The sequence below is a fragment of the Perissodus microlepis genome, chromosome 11 (genome assembly GCF_051167445.1).
Source record: "Perissodus microlepis isolate ML-2025 ecotype Zambia chromosome 11, ASM5116744v1, whole genome shotgun sequence".
Classification (NCBI taxonomy): domain Eukaryota; kingdom Metazoa; phylum Chordata; class Actinopteri; order Cichliformes; family Cichlidae; genus Perissodus; species Perissodus microlepis.
In genome coordinates, this window is record NC_140471.1 from 6,291,428 (window position 1) to 6,306,537 (window position 15,110).

The 15,110-nt window shown below is 40.4% G+C and overlaps 1 protein-coding gene across 2 annotated transcripts in view; it reads left to right on the forward strand.

The window, feature by feature from the left end:
* tgfbr2b (transforming growth factor beta receptor 2b) overlaps nt 1-15,110 on the forward strand; it is a 43,688-nt gene that overhangs the window by 11,481 nt on the left and 17,097 nt on the right. Inside the window, exon 4 of one of the 2 annotated variants that reach the window (XM_084942923.1) lies at nt 595-621. The exons of the other annotated variant lie outside the window; for it this stretch is intronic. Coding sequence (XP_084799049.1) covers nt 595-621 — 27 coding nt within the window. The remainder of the gene's footprint in view (nt 1-594; nt 622-15,110) is intronic. 2 annotated transcript variants of the gene reach the window in all.

Here is a 15,110-nt window from a genome sequence, read left to right on the forward strand (position 1 = left end):
AGCTTAAAACTGTAATTAGATTTTCCTGGAGCCAAGGAGAATAATTCCTGGAGTTCCACAGTTTAGAATGTTTCAGCTCTTTGCTTTGGTTTCACAAACTCCAGCTTCAGTGCTCACATCTACTTCTTGCAAAATGCTAGCCAGTAACTGTTAAAAGTAGTGGTTTGCACTTCCATTTATCAGAAAATTCCAAAGGACTGTAGCTTCCGGTATTCTGGTTTGCTAACACCATTAATTTCACAACATGTGCCTTGAGACAGTTGTTGTTGAGAATTGGGACTGAACTCTGAACCTCAGCTCTTTCCTGAGGCCCAAAACCTAATTACTGCTGTTTTCAAGTCTGATACTACTTCTTAATGATCCAACCTTGCAATGCCTTCCTTACCTGGTCTGTAACACTTATCCCCGCGCGCAGTTATACCTGCAAAAAGATCACCAAAAACTGTTTACAGACATGCAGGCTCAGCAGCTGTAGGGACCAAAATGTATTTTTTCATTATTGTTCTGACTCACATTTGTCGCGATGGTGATATCAGTTTCTATTAGTTGCTACAATGGGTGTGGTTTCACCTTATTTACCTGGTTGCTCAACAGGTGATAGGATCATTGAGGATGGAGAGGGTAAGTAGGGCTCAGGTATTTTCTGCTGACCGTCTCCTCTGGTCCTGTTCTCATCACTCATTGGCTCATGGCAATGTCATGTTCACTGCCAATTCATTCATTTATTCCATTTCCTTCGATAACATCATCATCCGTCAATTCGTAATTTGTTGGAAACTGTTGTGTAGTGCTGTCACAAAAAAGTTTGGTTCCTTCTCTTGGATTTCTTTTTTTGGACAGCAAAAAAGTACAAGCAGCGTCATTCTTTGAAAAATGCGGTGTTTTATATTCTGGTCTCAGTATTTGACTACACAGGAAAAAACAATGAACCCACTCTAACCACACCAGCTTTCAGCTAACTAAATGCAGTTAAGTGTGACAAAAGAAACAGTTAAGAGAAAAAGACGCATTTAGCAGATAGATTATTTCATAGTGGCTGCACAGCCCTTCCTGCTGACATGCTTGGCCAGTTCTAAAATAGACCGGCTGTTAGAACAGCACATCTGTATTCCTTTCTCAAGTGTGTCAGTAGCTCTTTGATTCTCCACATTATTTGTTCAGTCGTTCGCCCATCCCTGGTACTTTCATTTATTGATACCCGTTCATTCTGTCATCTTATCACCCCCACCTTCTTCTCCTCCTACGCTAAGCTTGCTTCCAACCACTGACAAGGAAACTGCTGTGCGTACCTTGGCATGTACAGTAAAGCTGCTTGCGAAGTTCAAAATGTTGTGGGTCTACTTTTTTTAGGGTCTCATTACGGTTGCTACTGTCTTGTGGAATGATTTGAGAATCCACCGTCACCGCAAACAGGAAGTGGAAACGCAGTACTCACACGTAACGATGTTTGGGGAATCCTCAGTGTGGTCATAGAAACACAGCTGGGTTCTGTGTGCCTCTCACAGTGCTGAGAGGAAAAAGTGGGTCTTTCTCAGTGTGTGTTGTGTGTGTGTGTGTGTGTGTGTGTGTGCGCGCGCATTGTCGTGTAGGCCAGCCGCACTGTAGAGCTCAGACATATGGTTTCCTGTCTGTGTTTAACTCGAATCAGAAACATCTCTTGCACATGGTGAAAGGCTGCGTAGACTTGAAGCACCTCTGTGATGAAGTACAGCTGTTTACTGTTCTCCTGCGTCAGTCTTCTTCTTCCCACCTTATTGACTAAACCGTATCTTTAAGTTGCTTTGTGCACATGCTTCAGTTAATGTGGGCAGGATGGTTACAAACTGAAACACATCAAAACACCTGCAAGCTGCATTTGCTAAGCCTGAGCTGCTGCTTTGTTTCCTTTAATTTCTCGCTTCATTTTTGTCCCTAACATGTAGCAATACCATGCAGAGGCTTTTGGATTCATGAGCTTTGACAAGTCTCAGCCTCCTGACATTCAGTTGTCTACCTTTGTTGCATTGTGTCTGTATCTAGTCACTTTCAAAATCACAGCTTAGACAGGCTACACATGCCATCTTCATTAGGTAAGACTTGAAAAGTGCTATACAACATCTGTACCTAAGTGCTTTCGATCTGAGATTCACACTCTCATGGAAAGGTTGGAGACCAACTTGTGCCCAATGATACTTTGATCAATCCATGTTTTTTACTTTCATCTCTACATTTGAGGTTTGGCAGGTATACTGTTAATTATATAACCATGTTAGACCATTTATTGATTTTTAAACAACACAAGTGGATAAAAACAGGGGAAAAAAGAAGTTAAAATGTGTGCTGCATTTGAAAGTAAACCTAGCTACAGTCTACAGCTAGGTAAAGTAGACTTTCTACTAAAGTTTATTAAATGTCCTGGTGGATTGGCTCATGATAGGAAAAGAAATGACTGGGAAGTGTTATGCTGGAATTTTCTCATGTAGATTGTTAGATAATTTCAGTAAAACATGCAAGTTTATGTTTTGGTCCCTTACAGTACATCAACCTTAAGTACCTTCTACCTGGGCCTGTGATGATGAGCTTCACAAATCCAGCAAAAACATACTTGTTGCCACGATTTAGTGGGTTTTTGTTTCTACTCGAGCAAAACATGACGTGCACGGCCTCCTCAACAAACAGCAATTCCCCGGGGACAAAATGAGCTCTCATTTTTCACTCACTGCACACGTTTCATAAACATGCTGAGATCCTCATTTTCTCTTTAGTAAGTGAGAATGTTTTCTTGTGTGTGGTCTGTGTGGGTTATAAAGCTGTCTGAAGTCTGATATCTGAATTCATCAGCTCCTCCTTCTGATTTTGGCAAGTTCAAGTGTTCTGTCAAGGATGTATACAGCACTTTGTGTAAATCGTAATCAATCTTTCCAAAACACACCCGCACACATACACACACACACTGAGATCCCATAGGGTAAGGGTTGTGGTTCCTTCCTCCCATTGAGGATGCATGCAGCAGGAAGTCCTTGTTTGTTTGCTGGACCGCTGCCATGGCTTCCTCCCCTCCAAATACCTCACATTGTTCTGCCCCTGCGTTACATTCTTGTGACATGCTTGCAACAGCATTTGTGCATCTGGTTTATTGCTTGAGAGAAACACATGTGGATTCTCCCGAGTGAGAGTGAGCGTATTTGTGTCACAGTGAGGGAGTGAACATTGTGATCCCACAGCAGCGAACGCAAACAGGGCCCATTGTGTTCAGTGAGAGGCCTGTTAGGAGTAAATCAGATGGGGAAGTGTTTGCTGTGTTGTCACTGACACAGTGTGGTAAGATGACAAAATAGATCAGTGCTGCTGTTCATCAAAGCCACTTACAGCGAGATCCACAGCTGTGTCCACTTTAGAGATTTAGCCACGGGGTATTAGCCCTGCTAATCTTTCATGTTGGCTAAATAAAGCTTTAACGCTCCACTAATCATTATTTTTATAATAATAATGGCTCACATAGCTATACTGAGAGGTGTTGCCTATAATAAGGAAGCCACAGAAAATTATCACCTAAGGTTACTTAATTTCTCGATTCTGCAGAATTTTATATTCCTCATGATTGTATTTTTTTGGGGGGGCTCATATTTTTACACTTCTCTGCATTCTCGCTAACCTTGTGTCCACATTCAACACCCAGCTGAAACAGCATAAAGATGTATGTGAATGCCAAAATCTACCCAACACTGACAAAGGGAAGCATTTAGAGGCAGATATTTTGCTGCTGATGGTGAGGATTCAAGGAGCTTTATTGTCATTTGGTTCCACTTCATGTAAACGTGATGCAAATGACAATAAATAGGGCTGGGCTATATCATACCGTTCACGGTAATACCGGTGTAATTTTGGGCAACGATAGGAAAATGACATATCGCGATAGAATATGGGTAAAACGCGCATGCACAGTGCCTTTGTTTACATACGCACATGGCGGCGATGCAGAATGAGAAGAGCGAAAGTGGATCGTTAAATGAAACGGATGAACCAGAATTGGTTTGTAAAAATGCTGCAACTTCAATGGTGTGGGACTGGTTTAGCTTTCATCCGTCAGATGCACAACAAAGCACTATTTTTGGTAGAGCATGCTAGCGGGCCGTCATTATTACCGTGTTGTTTGGAAAATACGGCACACTTAAAATCAATCCTTTGATTTTTCTGAAAATCGACAGTGCCCCTTATAATCCCGTGTGCCTTATGTATGAATTCTGGTTGTGTTTACTGACCTCGAAACGATTTTATGTGCTACACGGCGCTCGAAAATCTGTCAAATGTTTTAGTGCAACTTTGCTAAGCTACGAAGCCGCACCGCTTGATGGATTGTCGGAGCATTACGGCATCGTAGGCAGGCGCCTCGCGGAGTGATACGTACTGTGCTTCAACATAATATTACCGTATTGTGTGTGTATAACCTCTTTTTAAGTTTTGTGGATATTATACATGGTTATGCTGAGGATATGTCGGCCAATTTCCGCTGGAAATGCCTTTTGGTTAAACTGTCAGCAAGGAATTTGCACTGTTACATTTTTATAGAACTTTAATGCACATAAAAAACAGCTGCTTGTTTAAGTGAAAATACATTGATGGGGTTTTTTGCACTAATAAAGTTGTGGAGTTGTAAAGTATTTTGTCTAGTGTCAATTATATCGTCAGTTATATCGTTATCGCACATTTTCAAATGTATATCGTGATAAATATTTTTGGTCATATCGCCCTGCTCTAACAATAAAGCCCCTTAAATCCTTGAATCAAAACACTAAAAGGAGAGCAGATATTAGAGTACCTAAGTTCAGACAAACCAGACACAAGTCCTAATATAGATAAATGGACATATCCCCTGATGTGTCCTGTGTCATTGGCCACCCACTGTACAACCAACAAACCAAACAGAAATGTAGCACTTTGGTCGGACACCAACCAGGATTTAAGATTCAAGACTTCTTATTGTCATTATGCAACCATAACACTGTATTATTGTAGGGTATTTACCTCACAATATAAAGTGCCTTAAGGCAGCTATAAGTATAAATACAAAACATGACATATTCAATTCAATTCAACTCAATTTTATTTATACAGCGCCAAATCACAACAACAGTCGCCTCAAGGTGCTTTATATTGTAAGGTAGACCCTACAATAATACAACAAAGAAAAACCAAACAATAATATAACCCCTTATGAGCAAGCACTGTGGCGACAGTGGGAAGGAAAAACTCGCTTTTAACAGGAAGAAACCTCCGGCAGAACCAGGCTCAGGGAGGGGCGGGGCCATCTGCTGCGACCAGTTCAATTCAATTCAATTCAATTTTATTTATATAGCGCCAAATCACAACAAAAGTCGCCTCAAGGCGCTTCATAGATACAGAGAAAAACCCAACAATCATATGACCCCCTATGAGCAAGCACTTTGGCAACAGTGGGAAGGAAAAACTCCCTTTTAACAGGAAGAAACCTCCGGCAGAACCAGGCTCAGGGAGGGGCGGCCATCTGCTGCGACCGGTTGGGGTGAGAGAAGGAAGACAGGATAAAAGACATGCTGCGGAAGAGAGACAGAGGTTAATAACAGATATGATTCAATGCAGAGAGGTCTATTAATACATAGTGAGTGAGAAAGGTGACTGGAAAGGAAAAACTCAATGCATCATGGGAATCCCCCGGCAGCCTACGTCTATTGCAGCATAACTAAGGGAGGATTCAGGGTCACCTGGTCCAGCCCTAACTATATGCTTTAGCAAAAAGGAAAGTTTTAAGCCTAATCTTAAAAGTAGAGATAGTTTCTGTCTCCCGAATCCAAACTGGAAGCTGGTTCCACAGAAGAGGGGCCTGAAAACTGAAGGCTCTGCCTCCCATTCTACTTTTAAATACTCTAGGAACAACAAGTAGGCCTGCAGAGCGAGAGCGAAGTGCTCTAATAGGGTGATATGGTACTACAAGGTCATTAAGATAAGATGGGGCCTGATTATTTAAGACCTTGTATGTGAGGAGCAGGATTTTGAATTCAATTCTGGACTTAACAGGAAGCCAATGAAGGGAAGCCAAAACAGGAGAAATATGCTCTCTCCTTCTAGTCCCTGTCAGTACTCTTGCTGCAGCATTTTGGATTAGCTGAAGGCTTTTCAGTGAGTTTTTTGGACATCCTAATAATAATGAATTACAGTAGTCCAGCCTGGAAGTAATAAATGCATGAACTAGTTTTTCAGCGTCACTCTGAGACAGGATATTTCTAATTTTAGAGATGTTGCGCAAATGGAAGAAAGCAGTCTTACATATTTGTTTAATATGTGCGTTGAAGGACATGTCCTGGTCAAAAATGACTCCAAGGTTCCTCACAGCGTTACTGGAGGCCAAGGTAATGCCATCCAGAGTATGAATCTGGTTAGATACCATATTTCTAAGATTTTCAGGGCCGAGTACAATAACCTCAGTTTTATCTGAATTAAGAAGCAGAAAGTTAGCGGCCATCCAGGTCTTTATGTCTTTAAGACATTCCTGCAGTTTAACTAATTGGTGTGTGTTATCTGGCTTCATGGACAGATAGAGCTGGGTGTCATCTGCATAGCAGTGAAAATGTATGCTATGTCTTCTAATGATGCTGCCTAAGGGAAGCATGTATAATGTAAACAGAATTGGTCCTAGCACTGAACCCTGTGGAACTCCATAATTAACCTCAGTGTGTGAAGAGGACTCTCCATTTACATGCACAAATTGGAGTCTATTAGATAGATATGATACAAACCACTGCAGTGCAGTACCTGTAATACCTACAGCATGTTCTAATCGCTCTAATAGGATATTATGGTCGACAGTATCGAACGCTGCACTGAGGTCTAGCAGGACAAGCACAGAGATGAGTCCACTGTCAGAGGCCATAAGAAGATCATTTGTAACCTTCACTAAAGCTGTTTCTGTGCTGTGATGAGCTCTGAAACCTGACTGAAACTCTTCAAATAAACCATTCCTCTGCAGATGATCTGTTAGCTGTTTGACAACTACTCTTTCAAGGATTTTTGATATGAAAGGAAGGTTGGAGATTGGCCTATAATTAGCTAAGACTGCTGGGTCTAGAGATGGCTTTTTGAGTAAAGGTTTAACCACAGCCAGCTTGAAGGCCTGTGGTACATAGCCGACCATTAGAGATAGGTTGATCATATTTAAGATCGAAGAATTAATTAATGGCAGGATTTCTTTGAGCAGTTTTGTAGGAATGGGGTCTAAAAGACACGTTGATGGTTTGGAGGAAGTAATTATTGAAGTTAACTCAGAAAGATCAATTGGAGAAAAAGAGTCTAACTTAACATCAATGGTACTAAGAGTAGCTGTAGATAATATTACATCTGTGGGATGATTACTGGTAATTTTTTCTCTAATGATAAAAATTTTATTCGTGAAGAAGTTCATGAAGTCATTACTAGTTAACGTTAAAGGGATGGTTGGCTCAACAGAGCTCTGACTCTTTGTCAGCCTGGCTACAGTGCTGAAGAGAAACCTGGGGTTGTTCTTATTTTCTTCAATCAGTGATGAATAGTAAGATGTTCTGGCTTTGCGGAGGGCTTTCTTATAAAGCAGCAAACTATTTCTCCAGGCTAAATGATGATCCTCTAAATTTGTGACACGCCATTTCCTCTCCAGATTACGAGTCATCTGCTTTAGGGTACGTGTTTGAGAATTATACCACGGAGTCAGGTACTTCTGATTAGAGACCTTAGTTTTCACTGGAGCTACAGTATCCAGAGTCGTACGTAGTGAGGAGGTGAAATTATTAACAAGATAATCGACCTCTGTTGGGGTAGCGTTCAGATAGCTGCTCTGCTCTGTGTTGGTACAGGGCATTGAAGATGATAACAGTGGGTGGATTATATTCTTAAACTTAGTTACAGCGCTTTCAGAAAGACATCTACTTTGATAAAATCTACTCTCCACCGCTGTGGAATCAATTATTGTAAATGTAAATGTTATCAGGAAATGATCAGACAGGAGAGGGTTTTCAGGAAGCACTGTTAAATGTTCAGTTTCTATGCCATATGTTAAAACAAGATCTAGAGTGTGATTAAAGTGGTGGGTGGGTTCTTTTACATTTTGAGAGAAGCCAATTGAGTCTAATAACAGACTAAATGCCATGTTGAGGCTGTCATTTTTAGCATCTACATGGATGTTAAAATCACCCACAATAATTATTTTATTTGAGCTCAGAACTAAATTAGATATAAAGTCTGAGAAATCAGACAGAAACTCTGTGTAAGGCCCAGGTGGACGATAGATGATAACAAGTAAGACTGGTTTCTGAGTTTCACAGCTGGGGTGGACAATGTTAAGCATCAGGCTTTCAAATGAATTAAAAGTCTGTCTTGGTCTTTCATTAATTAATAGGCTGGTGCAAAAAATTGCTGCCACACCGCCCCCTCGGCCTGTGCTTCGAGGTTTCTGGTAGTTAGAATGACTCGGGGGTGTTGATTCATTTAAACTAACATAATCATCCTGCTGCAACCAGGTTTCTGTAAGGCAGAGTAAATCAATTTGTTGATCAATTATTAAGTCATGTACTAACAGAGACTTGGAGGAGAGAGACCTAATATTTAATAATCCACATTTCACTGTTTTACTCTTTGGTTCAGATGTGGATATTGTACTGTTCTTTCTTTGTAATTGTTTATGTTTAAGTTGTTTGTTGCTGGTTTTTAGTTTGTTTTTTGTCTTTTTGGAAGCTGACACAGTCTCTATGGAGATGGGTTTTTGGGGGGGTAGCAGGAGGAGAGAAGCTGCAGAGAGGCGTGTAAGACTGCAACTCTGCTTCCTGGTCCCAACTCTGGATAGTCATATTTTGGGGGGTTTAATAAATTTGTCCATATTTCTAGAAATGAGAGCTGCTCCATCCAAAGTGGGATGGATGCCGTCTCTCCTAACAAGACCAGGTTTCCTCCAGAAGGTTTGCCAATTATCTATGAAGCCCACATCGTTTCTGGGACACCACTCAGACAGCCAGCAATTTAAGGAGAACATGCGGCTAAACATGTCAGTTGGGGTGAGAGAAGGAAAACAGGATAAAGACATGCTGTGATAGAGAGCCAGAGATTAATAACAAGTATGATTCAGTGCAGAGCAGAGATGGGCAGTAACGCGTTACTGTAATCCGATTACTTTTTTCAAGTAACGAGTAAAGTAAGGGATTACTATTGCAAAAATGGTAATTAGATTACCATTACTTTCCCGTAGGAACGCTGCGTTACTGCGTTACTAAAACCGTGATTTTTTTTTGCGAGAATGTCTCATGACAGTGACTTAAGCAAGTGCGACGTTCGTGACAACAGCTGTGTGCGGCTCAACAATGGATCATATATCGAGTGCGGGAGAGAGTATGAGCATGCAGCGTTTAAAGCGTGGAAGTACTGACCTTACTTTAAGTTTGATTCCATAAAAAGTGACAAAAACATTAGTGTCCGTCCGTTGTGCGTGGGAAGAAAACTTCTTTTTACAGCGAAAACCCCCCCTAAACTTCCGAGCAAGCACCGAGTGCGCTACGACGTAATGGGAAATTCACAGAGAAACTCGCGGATTCTTCCACTGACCGCTGCGGCACACCTGCACCAGGGTAAACCTCCGCCTACCCTACTCCTGCTTTACAGGTGAAAATAGAGCAAAAGGACCGCTAGTCTTTGACTTTATTTATTTTCTGCGGTGTTTTACTTGCATCTATTTGAAAGAGTGAGTGTAAACACAAAAAAAATATATATATATATGTGCTGGAATGTGCAGAAAATAGGTTTAAATATTAAACAAATTTCTTCCAGTCAGAGAATGTTGCATATAATTTAATTTTTGCTTGATGCATAAAGTTAAAAGATTAAAACTAATAAAACAAGTTTTAAAAAGGGACTTTTCCATTTGATTACATTTTGTATGATGGATTGTAGAAAAAGTAGAATTGGGCTGAAAGATCTATCGCTTTATCACTTATTCAGGTTGTAAATCGTGTTTTTAAAAAGTAACTAAGTAACTAAGTAATTAATTACTTTTGAAAATAAGTAATCAGTAAAGTAACGGGATTACTTTTTTGGGGAAGTAATCAGTAATTAGTTACTGATTACTTTTTTCAAGTAACTTGACCAACACTGGTGCAGAGAGGTCTATTAACACATACTGAGTGAGAAAGGTGACTGAAAAAGAAACACTCAATGCATCACGGAAATCTCCCAGCAGCTCACACCTATTGCAGCATAAATAAGGGAGGATTCAGGGTCACCTGATCCAGCCCGAAATATAGAATTTAAATATAATATAAATATAACATGCTAACATGGCATCTATAAAAAAGTGTAAGAGTTACATATATATATATGTGTGTGTGTGTGTGTGTGTGTGTGTGTGAGAGGAGACCATGCAAACGACACACACAAAAGCCCTGGCTGGACGGTGGATTTGAATCCAGGATCTTCTTCCTGTAAAGCAGTAGTGCTAACCACCACACCACCACCATCTTTGATTTCTATGATTCAATAGCACTTGGGAAAAAAGACACATAGTAGGTAACTGTCCTCTTTGGTAAATCTTAAAGCACGTTTACAACTTTTCTATTCTTCGCATTAACATTTCTGTAATTTCACCCACTCATTTTTTAAAAATAAATCAGCCACATGACGCCATTTTTAACATTTACGTGTGGCGTAGATGTCACAATTTTCAAACAGATTTACATGACAGTGTCTCCTCAGATTCAGTGTTACAGCAACAGCGGTTTTAGCTTGACTGATCACACTCTACCATCCAATAAGTCTGACTGTTTTTAACAAAGCCCAGAAAGAAAGTCTATTCAAACCCACTCAGTTTAATTGGTTATTAATAAGTGTATATTAAAGACTGGCTTCCAGAAAACAATAGCCTCATAGATTTTTTGCACAACCATTAAATTATGTCTGGTGCATTTTATTGACCTGTAGTAGCGTGGTAAAAAAAACAACAACAAAAAAAAAAAAACAACGCATCGGTTGTTTCAGGAATTGGCCCAAAGCTATTGCAAATCGTACCAAATCTCACTTTTGAATCCTCATTTTGACTCCCTGCGTTTTCTCAGTCACTGTGCCAAGAGCATAAAAAGTGGTCAGAGATGATCCCTTGCACCCTGACAAGGCTGAACTTCTTTATCTGAAGTGACAGTTGCTTTTAATTAGGAGCCTTGTAAAAATGATTCGGCACGGACTAACACCGCCTTCCAGTCAGTATCAGCTGCACATGTGTTTTGACGCTTGTGGATTCTTTTGAGTGAGAGGGGAGGATAGTAAATACTGCCTTGCCATAATAACGTGCTATTTTTTTTTTATGCTGTATTCACAGCTGTGTTCTTGTGAAGCTACAATCAATTGATTTTTTTACTTACGGTATATTTTTGCACAGATGTCGCCTGGTCTCTTCCAAGTAATCTCTTCCTTTATTTTGGCATCGCTCATGATAAACGCTATTTCCTCATGACATGGAGAGGGGATTTTTGGTGCCAGTGAGGTCTCTATTTTGATGACAACGAATAACAATAGATAAAAGTGGGAAATGGAAAAAATAATGATAATTACAATGGCTTCTTTATCCAGCTTGAAAAAAAAGGAAAGAGAAGACGACATATAAAACTGACCTTTTTTCCAAGATGTACTTTTTTAAATCCTTCCTCCTTAACTATGGAATCTTGGCTTGTCATCAGTGAGTACATCAGTCATTCAGTTACACAGCAGAGCGCTTTATAGAGAAATGACTCAAGCAGGCCAACTCTTAGACCCATAAAAAGAAGGAAATGGGAAGGACAGTGTGAGACTAAAAGAATGGTAGCCAGAACAGACACTGAGATGGGAAGATGAGATGGAAACAGAGCAAGTTGGAGGAAGGGGATGTTGGAGCTAAAGAGATATGAACCATGTTTATGGTGTAGTCTGAGCTTTGGAGCCTGCTGTTACCATAACAAGTAAATAGTAAGTATGATACTCAGTTTTAGTTGGTGTTACCAGCCTGTCTGTGGCTGGTGAAGCATGGCCACAATCACACACACACATAATATGATACCAGCCTGGATAAAGCCAGGTTATTTTTACACATTTGGGAGGATTCAGACTCCACCAACAGTTTAAGTCTCAAATCAAATATTCTGACATGAATATTTATTTATTAAATGGACATGTGACTCTAACGCCAAAGCTACAGTTACTTCTTTTTTTGGTTTGTTTGTTTTATTCTGTTGAGGAAGCAGATGTCCATATCAAAAGACAAATTATCACTATACAGGGTGGGCCATTTATATGGATACACCGTAATAAAATGGGAATGGTTGGTGATATTAAAGTCCTGTTTGTGGCACACATATGTGAGGGGGCAAACTCCTCAAGATAGGTGGTGACCATGGTGGCCATTTAGAAGTCGGCCATCTTGGATACAACTTTTGTTTTTTCAATAGGAAGAGGGCCATGTGACACATCAAACTTAGTGGTAATGTCACAAGAAAAACAATGGTGTGCTTGGTTTCAACGTAACTTTATTCTGTCATGAGTTATTTACAAGTTTCTCTTTGTTCACAGCCATTGGCATGTCGAAGAGGTTAACACGTGAGGAGCGGATTGAAATTGTGTTGATATCTGGTGAACGCAGTAACCGGGTCATTGCAGCAGATTTCAATGCAAGACACCCTACGAGACCACCCATCTCCCATGCTACAGTTAGCAAACTGCTTGCTAAGTTTCGTGAAACTGGTTCAGTGTTGGATTTGCCAAAATGTGGACGCAAGAAAACTGTCACTAATTAAGAAACATCAGTGGCTGTCCTAGCTTCATTCAGCATGAGCCCACAGCGTAGAACTCGCTGCATGTCACTGGAGAGTGGCATTAGTCGGTACAACTAATGGACCCACTATCGGTACAACAATAGTGGGTCCATTCTTCATCAATGGAAACCTCAAGGCCACTGGATATTTGAAATTGCTACATGATGATGTGTTTCCCTCTTTATGCACTGAAGCTGGCACGTTCCCTGAGTTTTTCCAGCAAGATGGTGCACCGCCACATTATGGATGCCAGGTCCGAGCATTCCTAGATAAACAGTTTCCTGGAAAGTGGATTGGTCGTCGTTGGCCAGTTGAATGGCCCCCAAGGTCTCCCGATCTGACCCCCTTAGACTTTTATCTTTGGGGTCATCTGAAGGAAATTGTCTATGGTGTGAAGATACGAGATGTGCAGCACCTGAAACTACGGATACTGGATGCCTGTGCTGGCATTTCTCCTGTGTGAAGAGTGGGAGAAGATGGTTGCACTGACAATCCAACACAATGGGCAGCACATTGAACACATTTTATAAGTGGTCAGAAACTTGTAAATAACTCATGGCAGAATAAAGTTAAAAAGTTTTTTTCTTTCTGCCCATTCTGTTGGTTTTTGTTTTTTGCCCTTGTCCCTCTTCTCAGCTGTTTCTCTTTCCCTCTTTCTTTCTCCCCTTCTTTCCCCCAGTCAAGTCTGTCCCGTATTCAGCAAGTGAAAATAAAATAAACAATAAAAGGTGAATCAAATGGACCATTACGGCAAGGCTGGGATGGTCAGTTTGGTAAAGTAAATCCGTTGGGCATCTTTCTTTGCCTTTAGATAATAATTCTGATGGCAAAAGAGCCAAACGGGACAGGCAAAAAAAAAAAAAAGTTAGCTTGTTTATATTATGCTAACATAGCTGTGTCGCTAGCGGTCACGTAGCACATCATTATATACCAGCTAGCCAAACTTCAGTAACCCTACAAACCTCACTGCTGTTTAGTTTTCTGTCTTCATTTATGTTGGAAGTGATAACAGAGCTGTACGTTTTAATTTGTTTCCAAAACCCTGCAGTCAGGACATGCTACATTGTATTTAGATAGAAGCTAGCGAGCTAACTTCCTGCTAACTTCTAACTCCGTTAAATGTCATAAATTCCGTTTTTATGGATGCCTGGATGTTAAACTCAATTGTTACACCTGGTAGAGCAGAACGCTGATCATTTTATTAAAGATGAAAGACTTTAGACAGTTTTTCAACTCTCAGTAATGCCATAGTGATCGTTTGATATATGGACCTGCAGCGGAGTTTAGGTCCAGACACGGCTAGTGGCGTCAGACTTAACGACCGTGTAGGAAGTGTTACGAACAGCTGATCAGATCGGCAAAGTGTGTTTCTGGAATATTATGTTTTTGTTGCTGCAAGCGCTTTTTATGCAATTTTTGCAAAGCTATATGTGGAAGGAAACCATGACGTAGGACAAGCTAATGGCATAAGATGTAAGTACAACTCCTCTGGTTTCATATGCAAAAAAAATTATTGTGCTAGCTCATGTGGTTGCAGTGCTACCGGGATTTAAAAATAGTTACGCAAAACAGAGCGTCCCTGCTCCGACTGGCTTTAAAGGGTTAATAAATAAGACAGAATAATACTTTGTTAATAAGCATTTCATAAGGATTTGTAGCTAGCATCTTACTTTTTGACCTTTTAACACAACATTTTAATATACTCATTATTCACATAATAGCATCAACTCTTTAATAATAACAAAAAACTTAATGTTACAAAGCACTCAACCAAACAATAATGAAAATAGGTTTTTGTATGATATAATGACATAACACAGATATTGTGGCTTAATGCTGACCCAGACAAACTCTGCCTTAAGAGGTAGAGCAAAACAGCAACGCTGAGCGTTGTAAACCTAGTCCTGGAATTAAAAGATGCAAAAATGGTTGGCAGTTAAGTGGGTAACTACCACACCTAAAACAAGGTAGTTGCAGTAGGCTAACGTTAGATTTTAAAAAAGAACCTACTTCCTTATGTTTCTTTCGGTTGGAGGTGGAATTGTTTGACGCTGAGAGCAGCTTGGTTTGCATTGCACGGTCAGATTTCGTCCATCCCTTACTTCTTTAAATAAGAAGTAGTGTCAGAATTTCCAAGTAAGAAATGTATTCCTTTCCGTGCACTGGTGGTTCTGTTGTGCTGGCTCCGGGTCCATTGTGTAGCTGACTCCACTAACATTTGACAGGACGCTTACATTAGAGCCTCTTATTTCGTGTTTTGTTACGGTTTCCGGCTATGAGTGGAATTGCCAACATTAGAGAGGG